The sequence below is a fragment of the Leopardus geoffroyi genome, chromosome D2 (genome assembly GCF_018350155.1).
Source record: "Leopardus geoffroyi isolate Oge1 chromosome D2, O.geoffroyi_Oge1_pat1.0, whole genome shotgun sequence".
NCBI lineage: Eukaryota > Metazoa > Chordata > Mammalia > Carnivora > Felidae > Leopardus > Leopardus geoffroyi.
Window position 1 is genome coordinate 53,245,456 of NC_059334.1, and position 25,271 is coordinate 53,270,726.

The window sequence follows — 25,271 nt, forward strand, 5'->3', positions numbered from 1 at the left end:
TTTCTCAAGAAATAGACGGCGAAATGACAGGAAAAGCAGGGCATAATGTACAGAACTTCGGAATCAGTCCTTGAATCACCAGGTGAACTCTGTCGGTGTTGGGGCCATGACCCTTAGGTAGGGAGGAACAGGCACTGGCTTTGGTGTTCACAGAGCTCTCATCTAATCCAGCTTCAGCCATCTTCTGGTTGCATAACCTTAAACAAGTCACTTTACTTCTCTTAGGTTCAGTATCAATTCTGACATTGGTAGGTTTACACCAAATTAGAAAAAAAAAAAAAAATGCATGTAGACAAGCTTAAGAGTAATATTTCACATTCAATAAATAGCAAAAATATGAAAGCCTGATGATGTCAAGTGCTGTTTAGGGATGTGGAGAAATGAGAACTCAGCCACTACAAGAGAAAGTGTATTTTAAATCAACCACTATAAGCAACAACTTGACAATATTTATTGAATGTGAAGATGTACGTATCCTACTACACAGTAATTCCACTGCTGGACACGTGTACCCTAAAGAACTGTGTGCAAGGACATATGTACAAGAATGCTTATAGCAGCACTATTCCATTAACAGGAAGATAGATAAAAGAGTGATATATTCAGTGAATTTTTCAAATAGCAGCAATAAAAATTTAAAAACTTCACCCGAGGCACATTCACCAATATGGAGAACTCTTACAAATATAATGGTGAATGAAAAAATACAAGTGGCAGAGATTACTCACAATAAAATGCCATTTTTGTAAAACTAAAAACTATACAACATATTGCTTAGAGATAAATACATGACTAGAGATATTAAAAAAACAAACAAACATGGTAATAGTAGTCACCAAACAAACTTAAGACAGTAGTTACCTCCCAGAAGCAGGGGGGGAAATGCAAATGAAGAAGGGCACATCACATGCCCAAACTGTATTTGTAACACTCTGCGTCTTTAAGTAGTATGTAGGAATGATCTGGTAAATGGTTTTGAACCTACCTCTTTTATGACAGTTAATGAATCTGTAAAAAGTTTAAAGTACTTAATACTTCATGTATAACAAAATAAACACACAATAAACAACAGCTACTGCTGTTATGATGTGAATTGTAGGAGAGACTCCTGGCTTCTGAGAATATCACAGAAATGGTGGCACCGAAGTAGAGAAGAAAGCTCAGTAAATGGTCTAGATAACTTTCTTCTACCTAAGAATCCATGGTGGAGAACACTGTGAATATGGCTGGGAAAACAAATACCAGTTCAGTCTCTAGACACATACTGTCCTAATTTAGCGCTAACTCAGCTAGGTCATTTGTATCAAACTGAAATGCTGCTACCAAAATCCTGAATCTTACCTTTCTGGCTCTGTTACCATTACAGTGAGCGCCAGCAGTGGACTGAGGATATCAGCGTTGCTGACTGGAACCCTTCTACTCTGGGCCTGCTGGAGAGAGCACTGGCTTGGCAGCTGGAAGATTCAGGGTTTCTTGTCCTGACTCCACCACATATCAATTAAACAACCTTGGAAAAGTCTCCCAACATCTCCAAGGGGTCATTTATTTGGTCGGCAAAATAGGGCCAACATGGATACAGGCCCAGTTGTTAAGAGCTAGGGCTCAACACCCCCTCCTGCCCCCCACTGCCGCCCGCATTTCCTAGCTGTGAGATACAGGCAAGTTTCTCAACCTTGCTAGGCCCCAGTTTCCTTATTTGTAACATAGAATAATAAAAGCACCAACCTCAGAGGATTGCTAGGAGGATTATTTGAATAATAAAGGCTCAGCATAGCGCCTGTCAGACAATAATTATTTAATATTAACTTGGGTTGTTATGAAGCTTATGAAAAGTGATAATGGATATGAAAAAGGTTTTGTAAATTATAAAGCTCAGTAAATGCTAGCCTACATTTTCATTGCAACAACTACTTTAAATACTATTAAAAAGAAAAAAACTTACAAACTCAGTACTAATGTATACAAATACCAAATTTCAAGAAAAAGAATTTATTTTCCTGGAAAATTCTGAAGCCAAGCGTATATATCTTATCATGTACGAAAGACTGAGTTTGAAGTTTTAGAAATCTGTTTTAGAAACTAGAGCCGTCTTGGAGCGCCTGGGTGGCTCAGTCAGTTGAGCGTCTGACTTCCAGCTCAGGTCATGATCTCACAGCTCATCAGTTCTAGCCCCGCGTCGGGCTCTGTGCTGACAGCTCGGAGCCTGGATCCTGCTTCAGATCTGTGTCTCCCTTTCTCTCTGCCCCTAACCCACTCACGTTCTGTCTCTGTCTCTGTCTCTCTCAAAGTAAATAAACATTAAAAAAAAATTTTAAGTAGAAACTAGAGCCATCTCCAACTGTATGTGTGATAAGGCTCTCATGGAAGGTCAACTTGCTAGTTAAAACCATGAAAATCTTAACTGTTTTCTGAAAACCCAAGATTCTAAAAGTCATGTTAATATATCTATAGCTAATTACTTGGAAGTACAGTTGACCCTTGAACAACATGGGTTTGAATTCATGGGTCCGCTCACCTGTGGATTTTTTCCAATAAATACAGTACTTGTATAAATAAATACAATTCAATAAATACTATAAATGTATTTTCTCTTATGATTTTAACATTTTCTTTTCTCTAGCTTACTTTATCGTAAGAATACAGTATACAATACATAAAACATAGAAAATATGGGTTGTTTACATTATTGGTAAGGCTTCTGGTCAACATAAGCTATTAGTAGTAAAGTTTTGGGGGGATTCAAGTTATACATGGGGGGGGCGCCTGGCTGGCTCAGTCATGGGAGTGTCTAATTCTTGATCTCAGGGTCATGAGTTTGAGTCCTATGTTGGGTGTACAGATTACTTAAAAATAAATAAACTTAGAGAAAAAAAGTTACACATGGATTTTCAGCTATGGGAAGAGTCAGCACTCTTAACTCCCACACTATTCAAGGGTCAATTGTATTATACATTTTTTTTAAAAAAAAAAAGCTCTTTCTTGGGGCTCCTGGTTGGCTTAGTCAGTTAAGTGTCTGACTCTTGATTTCTGCTTAAGTCATGATCTCAAGTTCGTGAGATGGAGCCCCACGCTATCAGCACAAGCCTGCTTGGGATTCTCTGTCTCTGTCTCTCTCTTTCTCTCTCTCAATAAGTAAAAATAAATAAATAAATAAATAAAAATTAGGGACACCTGGGTGACTCCATCGGTTGCGTGTCTGACTTTGGCTCAGGTCATGATCTCGCAGTTTGTGGATTCAAGCCCCACACTGGGCTCTGCACTTAGAGCTCAGAGTCTGGAGCCTGCTTCGGATTCTGTCTCCCTCTCTCTATCCCCTATCCCCCAACTCACACACTGTCTTTCTCTCTCCCAAAAATAAACAAACACAAAAAAATTAAAAATAAACAAAAATTAAAAAGCTCTTTGTTTCTGCTACGGCATTCTTCTAAAAATCCTGGAAGGGACTAAAGCCTTTTGAGACATACAAATTTTCCCATAAAATTCTAAAGGGCAATTCTCCTGCACCTGGGTTAGGACATGCAAGGATAAGGTGTAAGTTATGAGATGGGACTAGAAATGAAAACCTCATAAATGCCTTAATAAAGCACCTGTATACTTGGTTAATCCAGTTCTAGGTTTCTGTAAATTTCTAATTTTCCATAGACACATACGCTAGCAAGGAAAAAAAAAAAAGACAATAACAATGAAAAACAGTATCCGTGGAAAAACTTAGGGAATATTAAATGAGTAAGTGGGCTGAAACAATTCAAATATTTGTATAACCAAACAAATGAGTCATCATTCAAGGATGCTAGGGAACCAATTCATTATTTTGAAAACTGTAAATGAAGGGAACGAATCAAGCATTTGTCTTGCTTTTCCTATAACAACTGTACCACTGGGTGGTCAAATAGTAGGAGAAATAACAGAATTAGAATTAGGGAAGTGACGCACTGAGGATGAATGGTTGCAACACTAGACATTATATGACCCTGACAGAAGACCACATCACCACCTAGGAAGTCTTGTCCAAAAACCCCATGAATCTGATCAAGCCTCTATACTCACCTGCCAATTTGTGGAAATACAGAGGTCAGAGATAGGAATATGTTAAAATATATTGTTGGGGATGCAAGCAGGAAAATCTAGACTATGAAAAGCTCTATGCAGCAACCAACCTCATCCTTCAATAAATAAATTCCAGGGTGGGGAGGGGAGGGAGATAAGGATGAACCTATACCTACAGAGTAAAAGATATTTAAGGACCTATCACTCATTAACATTTGAACATTATGTGGACCCTAATCCAAATAAACTTAAAATTACAGGTTTTTATGAGACAACTAGAAATATGAAAACTAGATTGGCTATTAGTGATAATATTGTTTTTAAAAGAGTCCTCATCTTTGAGAGGTATATACTGAAATCTTTGTGAGTGAAGGGATATGCTATCTAGGATTTCTTCAAAACAATACAAGGGGGTGAATGGGAATGTGGATCAGTCTGGACGGGCCAGAAGCAGGGCGATGCATACATGAGATTCATTACAGTATTTGCTTATTTTTGTATGTTTTAAATTCTTCATTTAAGAAGGAGGGAGAGGGGCACCTGGGTGGCTCAGTCGGTTAAGCGTCCAACTTTGGCTCAGGTCATGACCTCATGGTTTGTGAGTTCAAGCCACAAGTCAGGCTCTGTGCTGACAGCTCAGAGCCTGGAGCCTGCTTCAGATTTTGGGTCTCCCTCTTGCTCTCTGCCCTGCCCCCACTCATGCTCTATCTCTAAAAAATAAACATTAAAAAAATTAAAAAAAAAATAAAAGGAGGGAGACAAAGAGAAGGAGGTAAGAGAGGAAAAGTAAATGATTGACTTTTATCAGGATCTGATTTTGTATCATTACCATCATCTCAAGATCAGGAGTCCTTCAGTTATCTTGTTTGCATTTCCTATTTTTCATTTCCAGTCCATTTTCCTGCTCTGTTCCTTCCTTTTCCTATGCAAAGTGTCCTTTGCTATAACTATTCTAACTTGTTTTCTCCAAAAGACACTGGGCTCACTCCTTGGTCCTTTCTTTTTGTCATAGTTCTGGGGGCCAACCTAACATTATGGTAAAGAACACAGGCTTTGAGTTCAGACTGACGTGATATCAAATCCCCGAACCCACAAAGAAAGTTCCACCACCACCCCACCTCCCTCTCCCTGCATGCCCCTCAAGGCCATTCTCTCTCAGTATTCATTTCGACATCTGTCACAGGGCATGATGAAATTTCAGTACTGTGGTAAACATTAAGTGAAATCATATTAGGTAGAATACCTACTCAGTGTGTGGCATTTAATACTCATACAATAAATATTAGTTCCTTTTCCTCTTAAACGGCTCTTCCTTTCTTCTGCTTAAGAAAATCCTACCTACCCTTCAGGAGAATTCAGTTTGCATATCCTCTGAGGTCCTGGAGAATTCAATTCCAGGCAACCCTAAGCAGGCAGAATAGAATAGTGATTAAAAGTAACAGATCTGGGTTTAGAGCATGCTCCAGCACTTAAAGCTGAGTGATCACAAGCAATTTATCTTCTCTCAAGTCTTAGTTTACTCATCTATAAAATGGAAATAATAAGGGTATATACCTACTGGGAATACTGTAAGAATTAAATTAAACAATCCAGGTAAATTACTTAGCACAGCAGTCAATACAAATTAGTGAGGAGGAGGACAAAGAAGAGATAATGATCCCAGAAAACTAAACCCAAGGGTATACTCCAGTGAAATCCTGGGTGTGTCTTAACTTTCCAACACAACTATAAGCACTTTGAATGTAAAGATCCTGGTTACATTTCTTTGCATATTCTAATGTACTTTACATGTAGGGGGGTTAAAAGAAGAATTACTTGTCAACTAAGAGAGAAAGACTCATCTGGGCCAACTTGTAAGACCCTGCTCAAATTCTTATCCTATAGTACAAACTACAAAACATAGTAAATAACTAAGTAACAAACCCCCCTTCTTCCACACGCCCTTCCACTTCACCTTTCATTCCACTTATAAAGGAGTGCCTGTTGTTTCCCCTACCTACTTGACTTCCTTTATTTTCTTTCCAGCTGCTCCCATCATGTCTGTGGTGTTAGGTTAGAGAAACAGATCACTGAAAAAGAACCAGAACTAAGATTTTCTCTTTTCTTTTTCCTTTTGCAAAGTATTTTTTAAAATCCAACTTATTAAACATTATTATAGACCCCAGACTTTTCTCCAACCACTTCACACGAACAACCTCACTTAATTCTCATGTCAACCTGATGTGGGAGGAAACTGAGGCCTACAGAAGTTAAGCAACTTGCCCAGTGTCCCTGAGCTAGCCAGTGGTAGAGCAAATATTTAAATAGAGTGCTGCCCAACTTAGGAAGCCAAACTTTAAATCACCTAGAATATACTGGTTAGAGGTGGGAATCCTGGCTGAAGTTTGAGGGTAGGAGAGCCGTAAAGGGATTCAATGAAGACATGTGTGGAGACAGATTTAACACACAATATCTAGGAAAACAACTTTCAAACAGAGTAACTAACTTGAAACAGAAAAATACTTGCCAGATGTCAGTTTGAGAATGTGAGAACTCTCAGCATGGGAACGAAGTTACAAGAAAAAGAATAGTAATTTAAGGGCTTGTCCCACTTGGTTAGACAAAGGTTTGCAAAATCAAACGCTTACCAGAACAAGACAGGTAACCTGCAGCTATCTTTTGACACAGATGTGCTTATGTAGTAAACATACAAACAGTCCCCACACACAAAAGGAGGTCTTCTTCTGCTCATCCTGAAAAGTGTCACCCTCTCAGCCTTTCGTTTTTCCATTTGTGATAAATGGGTAAAAGAAATATTTCACATTTATCCTTAAATTTTAAAACTGTGGAATATTTATAAATGTTTACACATACAGACTTACACCATGTACACCTATGTACTCACCACCCAGTTTTACCACGCTTCACATTTTGCCACATTTTGTTACAAATCTTTCTCCTCCTAGAGATACAGTCTCTCCTGCCTGTCTCTGTCTCCCCACTCGCAGACATACTAAAGGGAAGTTGGTGTTTAAGCATTCTCATGCACATTTTATACTAGATCATATACACATACAGACATTACGAGATGCAGTATTGGTTTGCCTGTCTTCAAATTTTATAGAAAGCTATCACACAAAACACATTCTGCAACTTGCATTTTGTTCAAAATATTTTGCTCTTTACCTGGTTTCATACATGAGTTCTAGCTCACTCATTTTAACTTTTATAGAATACTCTACTGTATGCATAGACCAAAATGTATTAATTTATTCAACTGTTGCTGGACATTTAAGTCATTTCCTACTTTTCACTAGTTCAAAAAATGCTTCATGAGAAGTCTTGTGTATGTTCCCTGTGCACAATAACTAGAGTTGTTTCTCTCTAGAGTACTTGTGAAGAAATGAATTCCTTGGGTCAAAGGGAGTAGGCGTCACTTTATTAGACACTGCCAAATTGTTTTACAAGGTGGATGAACCAATTTATTTTCCCATCAACAGCATATGAGTTTCTGTTTTCCTGCATCCTCACCATAATCCTCAGTTCCGCCTGACTTCGTTGCCGCCAACCGGATAGGTGTGAAATGACATCTCAGTGTTTTTATTTTTTAATTATTTATTTTAATTTCCCCGATTTTAATGATTTGAGCATCTTTTTTATGTTTACCCAAATACCCTCTTCTGTAAACTCCATATTCATATCCTTTGCCTATTTTTTTCTAACGAGCTGTTTTATCTTTTACTTATTTACTTATACAACTTTTTATGTTACATGCTTTGCAAATACCTTCAATGAGTGTATGGATTATCTTTTTCTTTTATGTCTATTGAACAGAAATTTTAAATTTTGATGAAATCAAATTTATCTTTAAACCTATGATTTATCTTTATCTCTAAAAGATACGGTTTGTGATATTGGTATCAGATGTACAATCCAGTGACTCAACAATTCTATACTTCACTCAGTGTTCGTGTAAGAGTACTCTTAATCCCCTTCACCTATTTCACCCATCCCTCTACCCACCTCTCTTTTGGTAACCATCAGTTTCAGTTTGTCCTCTATAGGTAAGAGTCTGTTTTTTAGTTTATCTCTTTTTTTCTTTTAAGAATGCTTTCCTTAAGATGAAAAAAATCTGTATTTTCTTCTACAAGTTGTAAAGTTTCCTTCCCATAATTAGGTCTAATTGACCTGGAATTTATTTTTATGCATGGTATGACATAAGCATCTAATTTTACTTATTTCTACACAGATAACTAGTTTCTCCTCTCCTCATCTATTTGTAATGTACCTCTGTCTTAGGTCAAATTTCTATGTATGTGTGCTATGTTTCTAGGGTCCATAATCTCTGATCTTCCTGTATTCTTGCAATAGTTCCGCTACCGTAACAACTAGAACAGGAAGTCTTGGTATCTGGGAGAATTAGTCCCTTCTTTGTTGTTCTCAGTATCTTATTCTTGGCCCTTTACTCTTTCTTATTAATTTTATAATCAGATTATCAGGTTCTTCAAACAAACAAAACAAAACTAGGGCTTTCAATTGGCACTGCATTGAATTTAGATAAATTTGGGGTGAACTTACATTTGTGATACTGAGGTTACCCATTCATGAACATGGTTTATCTCCCCATTTACTCAGGTATTCTTTTATATCCACTATATATTTCTCACACCTCTTGTTAGATTCATTTCTAAACACCTTAAAGCTACTTTTATACTGTAAATGAAATTTTTTTTTTCCTGTAATGTTTTTCTAAATTAATTACTCTGGATACAAAAATACAATTTTGGTGTTTCTTGTCTTTAGGCAACCTGGGTGAATTATCTCAGTGTTCAGGAGTAAGTTTTGCTTCCTTTTCTACCTCTTTTTCTTTTTTTTCTTTTGCTTCCTTTCTACCTCTTATATAGCACATTGCCTTCTCTTGTTTTACTGCAATGATACAGCTGAATAAAAAAGTTATTACAGGGTATTCCTGTTTTGTTTTCACCTTTCAATGGAAATCCTTTTGAAACCTCATCAATAATTTTCATGTTTGATGCAGGTTTTTATCAGCTCCAGAGTTTTTTGTTGTTTTTGTTCATGAACGAGTGCTGAGCTTTATCAAATGTCTTTTCTGAGCCTACTAAAATGACTGCCTAACACTATGGACTATTTACACTGTGGGTTGGAACCCATTTGATTGTAATGAAATAAATTTAATGTATTGAAAGACCAGAATTTTTTTTTTTTTTTTTTTTTTTTTTAAAGAAACAGAATATAACAAGGTATACCAAGATATTAGGCAGATACTGTTTGGTAAAAATGTTTGTTTTAGCTGCTTACACAAACACACGTATATGTGCTCTGAGTTGCTAAGTGAAACGTGCTTCTTACAGTGGGTTGTATACAAAGGTTTGAAAGCAACTGATCTATACTATTTTGAAGCATGAAAAACCCACTAGAAAGGACAAACATCTTATCGCAAGGTTTTCTTAAAAATAAATAATGCTTGGCTTTTGTTCATTTAAAAATAGCCAGTGGTGGGGCACCTGGGTGGCTCAGTCGGTTAAGCAGCCGACTTCAGCTCAGGTCACGATCTCGCGGTCCATGAGTTCGAGCCCCACGTTGGGCTCTGTGCTGACAGCTCGGAGCCTGGAGCCTGTTTCAGATTCTGTGTCTCCCTCTCTCTGACCCTCCCCCATTCATGCTCTGTCTCTCTCTGTCTCAAAAATAAATAAACGTTAAAAAAAAAAAAAAAATAGCCAGTGGGCGCCTAGGTGGCTCAGTCAGTTAAGAATCCGACTTGGCTCAGGTCATGATCTCACAGTTTGTGGGTTCGAGGCCTGCCTTGGGCTCTGTGCTGACAGCTCAGAGCCTGGAGCTGCTTCAGATTCTGTGTCTCCCTTTCTCTCTGCCCCTCCCCAGCTCACATTCTGTCTCTCTCTCAAAAAAATAAATAAATAATAAAAACATTAAAAAAAATAAAAATAGGGGCACCTGGGTGGCTCAGTTGGTTAAGCATCCGACTTTGGCTCAGGTCATGATCTTGCGGTTTCTGAGTTCGAGCCCCAATTCAGGCTCTGTGCTGACAGCTCAGAGCCTGGAGCCTGCTTCAGATTCTGTGTCTTCCTCTCTCCCTGCCCCTTCCCTGCTCATGCTCTCTCTCTCAAAAATAAATAAACATTAAAAAATAATAAAATAATAAATAAAATAAATAAAAATACCCAGCTTTTCCTGATACTTTTATTTTAAAAATGTTTTAAATATATTTTTAATATTTTAAATATTATTATTATTAACATAAGTCATACTCTCTTGATGGAGAAAATGACCCACATTCACAGAAACATCTTAAGTCACTCAAAAGTAACAGAAGTAAATTAAGCATGAATTTTTGACAAGGATTCTTCTTCAAGGATCATTTCTGTAAAATGTTATATGTATAATTTCCAGGGTGAGGGTATACAGCTTCCATCATATTTTCAAACATATCTGTGACCTTAAAAACAGACAGAACCTCTCCTCCAAAAAGTTTAAAGTTAGTTTATATTTCTAAAATCAGAAGGTAACCTGGCATTTGCACATTTTCTATACTTTTCTATGGAGTCTGGCTCAGTCATCTTTTAGCTGTTTATATTATTACCTCATACTTTGCTGACTAACTGGTTGGCCTTGTCAGTGGTTTATAAAAACAAGCCTGCCCTCAGAATCCATCCATATATATATATGACCATTCAATGTTTCTCTTTGCCCATGCCTCCCAAAACCTTCCTCTAGAACACTTTAAGGCTGTTCCTTGTTTGTGACCAGAAGTAATATTACCCACTTTATTCACTGTATTTATTTTTGGAAGATCTGTGGCTTCTTCCTGATTATGCTGATTACAATTTGTCACCAGTGAGGCTGTTTAAAAGAAAGCAACTCCCAAAGAGGAGCTCCAACACATTCTACACAATAGCAGCATTGTTGGTGTAAGTAATCTAACCTACCAGAGGGACTACTTAAAGGACAACTACCATTTGGATGTAATGATTTTGAAATTTGTTTTTTTTTAAACTCACATCCCCTTCTTAGGGTGCCTGGGTGGCTCAGTGGGTGTCAAGAGTCTGACTCATGGTTTCCACCCAGGTCATGATCTCACGGTTCGTGGGTTCGCGCCCTGCGTAGGGCTCCACGCTAACAGTGTGGGGCCTGCTTGGGATTCTCTCTCTTTTCACCCCCCCAAAGTAAATAAATAAACTTTAAAAAATAAATCTCACCTCCCCTTTTTGACATGCCATGCATGCTGATGTTCTCCACAAAGGCTACCTTTCAAACAACTCAGCATTACGTAGACATTTTAGGGACCACAGTATTCATCTTAACAATGACATCGATATTGAGTGCCAAGTACTAGAAGTCTAAAGAATTTCATTGTTTCTAATCACAATGTATAAAAACTCCTAATTTGGGGCATCTGGCTGGCCCAGTCGGAAGAGCATGTGACCCTTGATATTGGGGTCATGAGTCTGAGCCCCACATAGGGTGCAGAGACTAGTAAAAAAAAAAAAAAGAAAGAAAGAAAAAGAAAAAAAAAAGATAAATAAACTGAAAAAAAGAAACAAAAACAAAAACAAAAAACTCCTTGTAATTCTGCAATGCTATGCTAATTTCCTGGCTGCTGTTGGATATATTGGAATGGTATCCAAACTGAAAGAAAGCTGTCTTTATAGTCTTAAAAAACGTTCTCCAAATTAAGTTATATAATATGCATAAATTTGTAAGTACACTAAGCAATCTATTATTTTTATGCCATTTTATAATCCCCAAAGCAGTATTTTAATCATAGCAACCTGTTAACAACGATTACATCTGGTGAGTGGGATTGGCAGGAGATGAGGAAAAGAGAGAGTTTTTGTGTTTGCTTCTTGAATACTTTTGCACTATTTAAATATTTAAATTAAACATGTACTTCTTTCCTAATGTTTATTTATTTATTTTGAGAGAGAGAGTGTGCGTGTGTGTGTGTGGGGGGGGGGGGGGGGGGGGGGAAGGGACAGAGAGAGAAGGAGAGAGGATCCCAAGCAGGCTCCACACTGTCAGCACAGAGCCTGCCACTGGACTCGAACCCATGAACGGTGAGATCATGACCTGAGCCAAAAACCTGGAGTTGGACACTTAACCAAGTGAGCCACCCAGACACCCCTAAATATGTATTTTTTAATTAAAATCTGAATAACGAAAAAGGGTACAATTATGAAGTCAAGAATCTCCACATTTATTTTATTCTACTCCCTGTCATCCCACCCCTAGTCTCCTTCCAGGAGACTGTAGCACTCTATGTAGAACTCTTCAACTTTCCAGCTCCCACACAGCCAGCCCCATGAAGGACAGTAGGCATGTGTAGGGAGTACAAGCGGAGGTCATGGGAGCCAGAGGATTCAAGGAGCCTAGAAATGAGCACTTAAAAAGCACTTCTCTTTGGAAGGTAGATTTCAGAATACAAGGATCTATTCTCTTCTCTCTTTGAAATGCTAGTTAACATCTATTCACACCTTTAACAGCTCTATTCCTTAAACATTTAGACCCCTGTTTAAATGAGGGCCGGGGCACCTGGGTGGTTCAATCCCTTAAGCGACCAACTTCAGCTTAGGTCATGATCTCACAGCTTGTGAGTTCAAGCCCCGCATCAGGTTCTGTGCTGACAGCTCAGAGCCTGGAGCTGCTTCGTATTCTGTCTCCCTTTCTCTCTGCCCCTCCCCCACTTGCACTCTGTCTCTTGTCTCTCTCTCAAAAGTAAATAAACATTAAAAAATAAAAAATATTTTTTTTTTTAAATGAGGGCCAGAGTAACCCCTCTGGAGGGCTAAATAATTGCTTAGGTCACTACTACTGCAATTTTAAGAATATCATCCCAAGTTTTATGTATGAAGTCCACTGTCAAGAGCCTATTTGACATCTTTCTTTTTGAACTACTAGCCAAAATGCTAGTCACCTGTTAAAGGGATTATAACCACTTCATTCTTACTGTTTCTGAACTCTGAATTCCATCCTATACCTTGTTATCCAACAAACTTGCTTCATATTTGATCACTCTTCTTAATAACCCATCACTTTTTCCATGAAACTCACATACCTAAGCTTCAGCCTCATCTCAGATCACAAGTCACAAATATAAATGCTAACACAGAGACCAAGCAGACGACCTAAGTGTAGTGGTATGGTAAGAAATAACAGGGAGTAGCAATGATGTAACAACCTTTCCTCAGGATTGGGAGTTTATAAAGAACAGCATAGATAGGAATGGGAGTTCCAAAATCCTCTAACCCGAACTATAAAATACAATACTGTAAAAAGAGGCCAGGGGTTTAAATGAGGTCAGAGAGAACTAATGCATGAAAGCCGCTGTTGACAAACCTGTCCCAAATTTGCTGAAGGGGTGTTTGGGATTCCCCGTAGCTTTTTCCAACTGAAAGAGTCTCCAGGCATCGTTCATCACATTCTTCTCATGTTCTGAATCAACTGCATTCACCTCTCTGTCTTTGCAACTCTCATCAAACAAGGGGCACAGGAAAAACTGTGCAAACCTAAAGGTAGGAAACACAATTAACAATTTGAAAGCTGTTATTTTAAAAGAGTAGCCTTTAAAAATATATTTGAAACTCAACAGACAGGAAGTATGAATTCTACAGAACCAAAAACACTACCATTGCAACCAAGAAAAAGAAATGCAAAATAAGTTTTAAAAAAGTAACAAAAGAAAAATATTGGACATGTATAAATTCAGAGAAGTTGATCTACCCCAGAGATATTAGTGAAAATATACTCAGATCTACCAGACTGCCCCCGACCCCAACACACACTTCAGAGGCTGGACTTGGGCTTCTAAGTGGCTACAGATCAGAGGTTCCCATCACCTCCTCTGGTTCAATAAATTTGCTACAACAGCTCACCTGACTCACAGGAACATTTTACTCACTAGATCACCAGTTTATTATAAAAGGAAATAATTCGGGAAGGGCCAGATAGAAAGGATGCACAGGGATGTACATGGGAAGAGGCACAGAAGCTACTCTCCCCAAACCTCCATGCTTTCACCAACCTGGAAGTTGTACAAACCCTGTCCTTTTGGGTTTTTATGAACACTTCATTACATAAGCATGATTGATTAAATCATAAGCTACTGGTAACTGAACTCAATCTCCAGCCCCACTTGGAAGGTCAGGGATTTGGAGAGAAAGTTCCAACCTTTCTATAGCAGGGCTGGTTGCCCTGGAAACAAACTGTCAGGTTACCTAGGGGCTTCCCCAAAGTCACCTTATTAACATGCCAAAAGACACCTTTAATACTCTCATCACTTAGGAAATTCCATGGGTTTTAGGAGCTACGGGCCAGGAACAGGAAGAAAAACCAAATATAGATTTCTTATTATAAATCAAAATATCACAACAGCAAAAAGTCAAGGCAGACTTATAAAGACAGTAGCAATCTATTTAAGATTTGCAATTTGGCAAGTCATGAAAATCCCTGTTATATATTGCTAATTCTCCAAAAAAGGAAAAGGCAGGTGACAGTTCTTGGGCAAAAAAATCTTAAACTTACAGTCTGAGGTGCAACTGCACTTAAGACTCAGACATTTTAGGACAAACTAAGTGACCTACTTTTTAAAGGCTCTATTTGAATATTTTTTCTTCCTCTAGAGAAAAACAAACAAACTTTATTAGTGGGGAAAAAATGATGGAATAAAAAAATCTATGACACAGTAGTTTGACTAAGACACAATTATGAGCTTTTATAAAATATTAAAAGAATTTTAAAATTTTAATAAGCAGTGATTCAACAAATAACTTGTCATGTGACTCGGACATAAGTAACCAAATGCTTTTCTTGAGGTTATTCTTTAGTAGTAGTAGTACTAAAGTTTAACTAAAATGACTTTAGTTATAAGTTAACTCTCCTATATCAGGTTACAATTTAAAGCATGATTTCATATAATAAATCTTAAACTTTAGATTCCATTTTATAAAAATTAAGATCCAGAATTCAGATGAAGCCACAAGCAGTCTGAATGGGGCCTTAAGAGACTCCTGAGTCTATGGACATCTCAGCAACTGTATTTCACAGTTCAGCTGTCAAAGAGACTGTTATCACTACCTGATATTTATTTTATGCACACAGTAAATACGATACTGTGCTAAACACTTCACACAAACCAATCCAAAGGGAAACTCCACCTCTCTATACGCGGGAACAGCTATTTATGGATAGGTAACCTCTTTTACCTACCTCAATACATTTAAGCTGGTAAAAGTGCCTAATAGCTACATACCATAGCTGGATAGGTCCCCGTAAAGGGTCATGATAATGACACAGTAGAATCAATATTTTAAAAACATGCTCTTATGTAAGAGGTTTTTTTTTTCCCCCTCTGAGTCAAGTAACAGACATCCTCCATCATACAGAGATTATATGAACATCTGCTGTAGCATTTGTAAAGCAGGAAATTAAATTCAGTGTATGATCCCAGGGAACTCATTAATGGTAGTCTTCTGGGAATACATATAAAAGATGATTACACTTCAAAGCTGCTGCCTAAAGACTGAAACATAATCTAGAATAAGTAAGAAACAGACCACTATGACCTAGCCATGTATCCTGAACCCATGCCTCTGCCTTGTTAATGTTTTTTGCACTAAGGAATAAATTCAAACTATTAGGTTTTCAAAAAATATGTAATGACTATTATCAATATAAGCAAATAAAGCTATCACTAAAACTGCTAAGTCAACGTTAATTATAGACCCATAAAAAAGCTGCAGAATTACACCTTCTTGGCAATATAGAAAACTGTAAAAAGTTACCAAGGAAAAATTACTTTGGATAATTAATCAAATCACTAATATGACAAAAAATTAGAAATTGTTAGCTGTGTAGAAAACTAAGAAATTAAATTGACCTAATGGAGCTCGCCCCAGGAAATACTTTCACAAAATGTCCCCAGGGTTGAAAACAGCAGGTCAAAACATTTTGTGTCACCACAATGAGACATCACCTCACACCAGTCAGAATGGCTATTATCAAAAAGGCAAGAAATAACAAGTGTTGACCAAGGATGTGGAGAGAAGGGAGCCCTTTTGTCGGTGGGAATGTAAACTAGTGTAGCCACTGTGGAAAACAGTATGGAGGTTTCTCAAAAAGTTAACAATAGAATGACCATGTGATTCAGCAATTCCACTTCTGGGTATTTACCCCCAAAAAACCAAGAAACAAAAAACACTAATTTGAAAAGATTTACGCATCCTTATGTTCGCTGTGGCATTATTTATAATAGCCAAGATATGGAAACAACCTAAATGTCCATGGATGGATAAATGGATAAAGAAGATACAGTATATATACGCAATGGAATACTACTCAGTCATTAAAAAAAAAAATGAAATCTTACCATTTACAACAAGATGGATGGACCTAGGGGCTATTATACTAAGTGAAATAAGTCAGAGAAAGACAAATACCGTATGATCTCACATATATGTGGAATGTAAGAAACAAAAGTCACAGACACAGAGAACAGACTGATGGTTGTCAGAAGAAAGGAGGTTTGGGGGTTCGGTGAAAGGAGTCAAAAGATACACACTTCCAGTTATAAAATATTAAGTCACAGGAATATAATGTACACCATGGTAACTATAGCGAATAATATTGTATTGCATACTCAAAAGTTGCAAAAAAGTAAATGTTAAAAGTTTTCATAGTAAGAGAAAAAAATTTTTGTAACTTTGTATGATGACATATGGTAACTAGACTTACACAGTGGGGATCATTTTGCAATGTATACAAATAATGAATCATCATGGTGTACATCTGAAACTGATATAATGTCAATTATACTCCAATTAAAAAAAATTCTATATCCACTAAGCATAGACTAGAGTAACTAAAGGAGAACAGAATGTTTAAGTTCTACATTCTGGAATAGGAGCATATTTGAAAAGAAATCCATGACACTGTAACAGTTTATTCTTCATCACGTGCTTCAGATATAATACCAATTAGAATGGGAAGGGCTGGGGAGAATTTTATAAGTCCATAAAATACTGTGTAGGGCTGAAGACTGGTTTAAAGTCATGCCATTATTTTTCCTCTACCACAAAATAAATAGACAGTATCACTCATTTTCTTTTTTTTTTTTTTTTTTTTTTATAAAACGCGTTGAAAAATACTGGTTAAAATACTTTTTCTTAAGCTACAAAGCTGTGAAGACATCTTTGTAAAAATAATAATTATTACTACTATTAGTGTAATAAAGTGCACAAAGTTGAATAATCTATAAGATATCAGCATTACCTGTCTAGGGCACCTTCTAGGTGTTCATGGGAAACATCAAAATAGTAATTGGTATGTTCTCCACTAGTAAAGGCATTTGAACTTCCTGCATGCTCACTAAGAAACTGGCTGTATTCATTTTCTTTAGGGTATTTCTTTGTTCCCAAAAATAGCATGTGTTCACAAAAATGACTTAAGCCAGCAATATTTGGAGGATCTGACAATGAACCTGAAAGACAAGAGAAAAACACATACAACAAAAGTTTTGTTTTTGGTTTTTGTTTTGCAGATGATCTGCAAGTTCTGTTAACATGACAACTCCAACCATACAATGAGAGAAAGTTAAGCACAGGCTGCTCTAAAATGGTACTGTTTTGGTTACAGCCTCAGCTTGTGATATTAATTAGTTAGCAACTTTGGGCAGATTACTTAGTCTCTCTGGACATTACCTTTCTCACACATCACAATGGAGGGAAGGTAAGACTTGAATTCATTGTTTTATAAGAGCAAGAGCTCCTAGTTCTTACATTTTATTGCAGGAGATAATACAATGTAGTGGTAAGAACATAGATTGAGGGTTACCAGCTCTGCTGACTGTGAAATTCTGAGCGCAATACTTTATCTTGACTCACTTTATATATATATACACACATACGTATATATGATCTAGGGAGTTGTGTGAACACAAATTAGATGGTATTTGCAAACCACAGTACGTTGTACTTGGCAATAATTATTTGTTCAACACTCGATGGTTATTACCTTATTTCGTCAATTTTAAAATGGTCATTGAGTTAAAGTTTTTCAGAGAGGAAAATAAGAAAAATACTTATGTACATATAGACAAGAATCTACTTGATTAAGGCCACATTAAACATGGAGGAAATATCCACACAAGAATCTAGAAAATATGGTATTTCCTAGTATACCAAAAGTGTGCAAAAGTAAAAGCATTATCACTGTTACTGTAAAGGATGGGAATTAATTTGCCTGCTGCTAAGTCACCTTAGCTGAGAACCTAACAAAATGACTTGGTAAATAAATGTAAGATTATTTGATTTTGACAAATGTAGATTGCTAATTGGACTATTGTACAAGGTAAGGTACATCAAACTGATAATCATGAGGTCTTTATTTGCACACACATGGCAAGTTCTAATAAATGTCAACATTAGATCAAGAAAACAGAACAAAGCTTAATTCACAATTTTAAATTGTACCTATGTGTACATCAAGTGCTGCCGATGACTTATCCGTGGTCGGATCACTGATAAGAAGTACTTTGATACCATTGGCCAGCTCTAATCCACGGTATTCTCGCTTGTCTTCAGGAGATTTGATAATGTGATTTCCTAGTCTCTTGATAGCTGGATTATTCATCTTGCTGTAAGTCTTTTCTTGGAAGCTGAAAATAAAGCATTAGTAATTGTTGCATTGTAGCTTTTTCTTTTTTTAAGAATAAAGAACAGGGGTGCCTGGGTGGCTCAGTTGGTTTAAGCATCCCATTCTTGATTTTGGCTAAGGTCATGATCTCACAGTTCGTGGGATCAAGCCCCACAACAGGCTCTGTGCTTCATAGCATGAAGCCTGCTTGGGATTCTCTCTTTCTCTCTGCCCCTTCCCCAGTTGCATGTGCATGCATGCACTCTCAAAATAAGTAAGCAAACATTTTTTTAAAAAGGTTAAAAAAAAAAAGAATACAGAATAATATCAAGCAAACCCATATAATACATCATCAGATAAAAAAATATATCTGGAGGAAACTTTTTTTTATAGCTTATCTACTGGGGATAATCATTCCTCTCCTCCCTTTTACCCCTCATTGTTTTGTTAGAGAAATACTAGCAATATTGTTTTTGTGGAGTCATATTTGATCTAGGAGAGCACTTGGATGGGGATTTGAGACAGGATAGGTTGGACGATGAGCTGGTCAGTATGCTGACCTAGAATAGAGTTTTAATTACCAATAACTGCTTTCCCACATGTTTTGGAAATATTTACTAAAGTAAGATGAGAGGTTGTGTAAGGATTATTACTGGATCAACCAAAAACAATGCTCAACCTGATGACATTCAAAGATACGGCAGATCTAGCATTCATGGGTCTGATATGCACATGCTCAGAACATAGGGGGCAATCCCCAATGAGAAAAAAAAGTCCTGTAAAGTCCTATACAAAATAAGAGATCTGGGCTTCACTATGAAGATGGCAAAAAAGGGGCACCCGGGTGGCTCAGTTGGTTAAGCATCTGACTTCAGCTCAGGCCATGATCTTGTGGTTTTTGAGTCAGAGCTCCGCATCAGGCTCTGTGCTGACAGCTTAGAGCCTGGAGCCTGCTTCGGATTCTGGATCTCCCTCTCTCTCTGCCCCTCCCCCACTGGCAGCGCATGCTCTAAGATAAACAATAAAAAATGTTTTTAAAAAAAGAAAGCAGAGAAAAAACAAAACTACAAACAAAAAGTGGGAAGGACCCAAGTAATTTTTATAATATGGTGAAGAATTGAATGCCAGAGCAACAACAGTCCAGTGATCTTAACAAGAATGCAAGATAAGTTCTCTTACAAAGGACTTCCCATTCTCTGATAGTCCTCTCCTTCCCTCTCTAGGAAAGCTGAGTTACAGAATGTGCTATTAGCACACAGAATTCTGTGGGAGTGTTTGGTATTAGTGAAGGGATTTTCCAGAATCTGAAATATGCATGTTTTTGAGACTAAGAGTAGATGCTATTTGTGTCTATGTTGGGGATCATTTAAGAGACAAAAATCAGCCTGTTATTATCGGTAGGCCAATAAACTAATCAGGTAAAGCCCCAAACATCCGAGACTACAGAGGAAAAATGACCCTATGCTAGCATATTTTCTTTTTACCTGGAAGACAAAAGAAGTAGATCTGACTGCTTCTTAAAGACAGATAGACATCCAGATTTAAAGGTAAATCAGAAGGGGCATAAGTAGGCATTCGATTATTTTCAAGAATTTTTTTGCGCGTTAAAATATCTGGAAACTAAGGAAGGGAAAAATCCAGTTTGCTTTTAGCAGAATACCTTCCTCTCTGAAATTATCTAACTATTCTCCTGGGTAACAATTGACAAACCAAAGAGGTTTGTTCCTATTAAGATTGTCCCCTAGATCTCCCTTTAAGAAGACTATTTGAAATTTTAAAAATCAATACTATAGGCCATACTAAATGTATAATACTGGTTAAAAATCACATAGTACTTGGGTACTATGGCTGGCTCAGAAGAGCATACCAACTTTTTTTTTTAATTTTAATTTTTTTTAACATTTATTTTGACAGAGAGAGAGAGAGAGAGAGAGAGAGAGAGACAGAGCATGAGTGGGGAGGGGCAGAGAGAGAGGGAGACACAAAATCCAAAGCAGGCTCCAGGCTCCGAGCTGTCAGCACACAGCCCGATGCGGGGCTCGAACCCACGGATCGCAAGATCATGACCTGAGCCGACGTTGGACGCTCAACCGACTGAGCCACCCAGGCACCCCTACCAACCCTTGATTTCAGGGTTGTAAGTTTGAGCCCCACGTTGGGTGTAGAGATTACTTTAAAAAATAATAATAATCACATAGTTCTTTACACAGATAGTGCTAACAGTCTTGCTTTATTTACAGTAAAAAAAAAAAGTTCTTGAAAAACAGAGCATAAAAATAATACTAACATTTTTGGGGATATAAGGTCACTGACTGGAAATTTTAAGAGTAATCTGGACACTATAAAGTATTATTAACTACTCTTTTCTACTTCATTAGCCATAAGCCACTTATGTCAAAGACAGATGAAAATATCTGAGTGCTAAGTATTAAAAAAGGTGTTTTATGGTTAAAAGAATCTCAGGGTAACAGAAAATGTTCCACCTAAGCCTTCAAAGAGGGACACGAGAATAATAATCCTGGTTAAGGTACTTCCCAAAGGACAATATGTTTGAACTGCAACAAACGTCTTAGTACAGAGCTGATTTCAAAGACTTTAATTTGGGTTAAGATTAAATAAGGCATGAGACAGCCTCCATTAAGACTCCCAAGAAGAGCAGCAGACAGTAAGAAAGCTTAGTGTGCACCACAGAGAATAGCCTCTGCTCCCTCCCGTAAGACTCTATCTACTAGAGGGAGGAAGGGTTTGGGATTTCACTAAGTGGGAGCAAAACCCAAAGGCTATTTATTGATTCCATTGCCATTGTGTTCACCTAGCTTCCCCTCCAGTGCTTGCCCCAGTTAGTCTGACCTAGGGGAAGCTAGGGCCACATATGACTAAAATGTGATGATGATGATGATGGAGCTCTAAAAAGTCTGTCCAACCCACAGCTGTGATGGGGAGATGAGATACATCTCACTTTGGTAGGACAAGTTGTCTTTTTCTGTGGGAGGTGAAAAATCCATCAGAAGTAAGATAACCACCCTCGACTACAGGCTACATTCTGTACCTTTTTTCAGGGCTCAATTTCCCTTGTCCAGATTTCCTTTTTTTTTTTTTTTTTTTTTTTTTTTTTGAGGAAAAAAGTATGTACCATTGAGTTCCTCACAGGCATGTACAGAACTTATTTAGACACTGAAGCCACGCCTGATTGATATCCCTAGTATGGTTGAGAGCAAAGAGATGGATTTATTCTCTAGGTCAAATATAAAAATTACTCCAACTACTTTTAGACATTTGAACAAGAGATCAAAGACAACTATAAATTTCTATGCTGGCACTGTTACCCAATCAAATATCTTGACTTTTTGAGGAAGTAAAAGCCAAAAGAAACAGTAGCAACATTTTCAAACAAGATCCATCCCCAGCAACCCATATTCAGTAGGCATAGTCTGGACTCCTACAGCATATCTATCAGCACGTCCCACAACAATTTGATTCTCACCTTCTGGAGAACTGAAGGAAATGATCGGGAACTCCTCTGATGATGAATTCATCAACAGCTTGCCTGTCTCTGTATTTATACTCATGAGATCACATCCCAGCTCCCTCATTAGCATAAAGCCTTCACGAGTAATTCTGACTTTCAGATGACAGGCTAGTGCTAACTCAAATGCTTTCCCAGACACTTGATATTTTTAACCTAAGTCAAAATCTTAGGAGCAATAAAATTACTTTCAATTTTAGTGACATTATCATACATTGGAAACTTCATAAGGCACAACACTGTCAGTGTGCAGCATTCTAATAAACTGGAGAGAGATTTAATAACTACAGCATCTTTTGTAATTTTGCTCAGAATTTAAAACAATGACTAAAATCACAATAGGTAAAAGCTGGAAGAACCATTACATGTTATCTGGTCCTTTGTAGTCCATGGCCTAGCAGCACCGGTTCTTCCTGAGAGCTTGTTAATGCAAAACATCAGAAACCACCAGAGACCCACTGAGCCAGAATCGGCATTTGAACAAGATCCCTAGGTAGACCAGTCCCCTCATCTTACTTAAAAGGAAACTGAAGCTCAGGGAACTTAAATCACTTGTCCAAGATCATACAGCAAAAAGTTACAATTAAAACTCAACTCTTCCAGTCCTGTGTCCACCCCAGCTCCCCCACAGCCACACAAACATTTAAGGAGGCCTATTTAGGTGCAGACACTACATCATGTATGTTAGCTCTAACAACCAGTACCACAAAGCCCAAGGGCTTTCTGAAGGAACCCAGACTAGTCATAAGAAAACAGGTCATCAGCTTTAAAGTGTGGTGACAAGGTTGTTCCTGGGGTACTATGGGAGCCAAGAAATGGGCACCCAAGTCTATCTAGGAGGGGAGAAGGGAAAAGAGAGGAGGTAAGTGGAAGCATGCCAAATAAAAGGAAGGACACACCTGAGCAAAGGATGCATAGTGAGAAAAAAAACAGGCACAGAGCAGAAAAACAAGCAGTTGGTGTTAAAGAACTACAACCAGAACTTCCCCTGAAAGAGTATGGATTTTTATCTAGCCGTGTAAAGACCTAAACTGCATGTTTGCAAAATCAAATTCCCAAACAGGTCATTTCCAAATTCCCATACCAAGAGGAAATTTTTAATGCAAATAATCTTTTACTCCAATGACCTTTTGCAGTCTTTTTTCTCATATCTCTTCAAGGGTTTCACAGCCTATTTAACAGGAGACTGAAAATGTTTACTGTGCCTTTTGCTCTCTACCCATTTCCACAGCCCCAGACATATTTAAAGTTAGATCTTATCTATTTCTAATTTCTAAACGGATGACCTATAAAACCAAACAGGTGAGGGGCGCCTGGGTGGCGCAGTCGGTTAAGCGTCCGACTTCAGCCAGGTCACGATCTCGCGGTCCGTGAGTTCGAGCCCCGCGTCGGGCTCTGGGCTGATGGCTCGGAGCCTGGAGCCTGTTTCCGATTCTGTGTCTCCCTCTCTCTCTGCCCCTCCCCCGTTCATGCTCTGTCTCTCTCTGTCCCAAAAATAAATAAACGTTGAAAAAAAAAAAATTAAAACCAAACAGGTGAGTAACCAGGCTAATAGCAAAATTATGAATCAAAACCTCCCTTCTGTGGAATCCATCCACCCACTCCTAAAATCATAAGCACATGTGGAGCTTGCCTATGGTGCTTCTCAATGGGGAGAAGGCACCCAGAGAGAAAATACCTGAAATCAAAACTATACCATAAACATCCTTTCTTCCCTGAGAAGGGCAGAGGTAAGACAGAATATCAAAGTAGTGATGGTATGAGCCCTAGGATGCTTCCATATAAGACCACATATTCTCAAATACTATTCATGATACTTGACCTAAAAAATCACAACATATCTCAGGGAAGCATGTACCTATGGCTCTCCAGTTATAGAGACCAGTATACCTAAATCATATACTAGCTAGATCATAAAGGTGGGTATAAACTAAAATCCTGTCAATTAAATCTTATTTTCCTGTGATGAGATGCTTTGCCTTTGTTCCAGGCAGAATGTCATCTGTTCTAACTCTGTGCCCTCTGGAAAGAAGTTTGCTATGAAGAAATAAACCCTTAAATGGATTAAGGGTGGTTGCAATTGAAAGGAATCCTACAGCAGCATCATTTTAGAGATAAGTCCTTCGCAAATTTTTAGTTTTGATGCATCCATATCAATGGCTGTTCATTTTAAAACTGACAAACTTGGGGCGCCTGGTTGGCTCAGTTAGTTGAGCATCCGACTTCGGCTCAGGTCATGATCTCACAGTTCATGGGTTCGAGCCCTGCGTCGGGCTCTGTGCTGATAGCTCAGAGCCTGGAGCCTGCTTGGGGTATTGTGTCTCCCTCTCTCTCCACCTCTCCCCAGCTTGCACTCTCTCTCTCTCTCAAAAATAAATAAACATTAAAAAAAATTTTTTTGAAAAGTCACAAGCTTAACATGGAACACTTTATAGAGGCTTTATGGAGGTTGAAGCAAATGAACAAAACCTCCATTTTATACCTCTTACCATAGCTACTTAACTACAGGTTTCTTACAGTTGTAGTATGGGGACTAGGGTGTCTCACACCTTCTTCCTTAGGTAGCCTTTAGGCTGTCAAAAAATTTAAGATGCCACAGTACAAAACCCAAACTAGAGATTACTCTCATTTTTTAAAGTGGCATATGCTTAATAAACTGGTCATTTAATTTTCCCAGTCTCCCTAAGTGACAGGCCACAGGGCTGTTGATGGTCATCCTCCTCAACCTCAGAAGAGGAAACAAAAGCTCAGTGATTAAGTGACTTGCCCAAGGACATTTACATAATTGATTTGTGGCACAGCTGGAACTATAGAAAGAGGAAGCGTGGGAAGGAGGAGCTGAAGGTGGTACTTAGGAAACATATATCTGGCTTTCTTCCTCAGCTCCCAATTACCACCCCCACAGCCCTGCCCTGACCCCATTCCACTCCCTTACAATCCCAACTAACAAAAACAAGGAAACAAAAATTAAAATAGGTCAAAATAAATGCTCCCAGGAGAGTCTTCAGTTCTTTTACTTTTTTCTCCCCATAGAAAACAGAGATAGGTAGTGGAA

General features: G+C 38.0%; 1 protein-coding gene across 4 annotated transcripts in view; it reads right to left on the minus strand.

Moving 5' to 3' along the window:
• Window positions 1-25,271, minus strand: part of IDE (insulin degrading enzyme) — a 113,520-nt gene that overhangs the window by 57,160 nt on the left and 31,089 nt on the right. For 3 of the 4 annotated variants that reach the window (XM_045438219.1, XM_045438218.1, XM_045438220.1), the window contains exons 2-4: window positions 18,528-18,712; window positions 17,329-17,536; window positions 13,399-13,568 (exon numbers count right to left, since the gene is read on the minus strand). In XM_045438219.1, the coding sequence (XP_045294175.1) occupies window positions 13,399-13,568; window positions 17,329-17,536; window positions 18,528-18,712 (563 nt within the window). Of the gene's footprint in view, window positions 1-13,398; window positions 13,569-17,328; window positions 17,537-18,527; window positions 18,713-22,174; window positions 22,302-25,271 lie in introns of those variants that run through there. The other variant, XM_045438221.1, reaches the window with a different exon arrangement.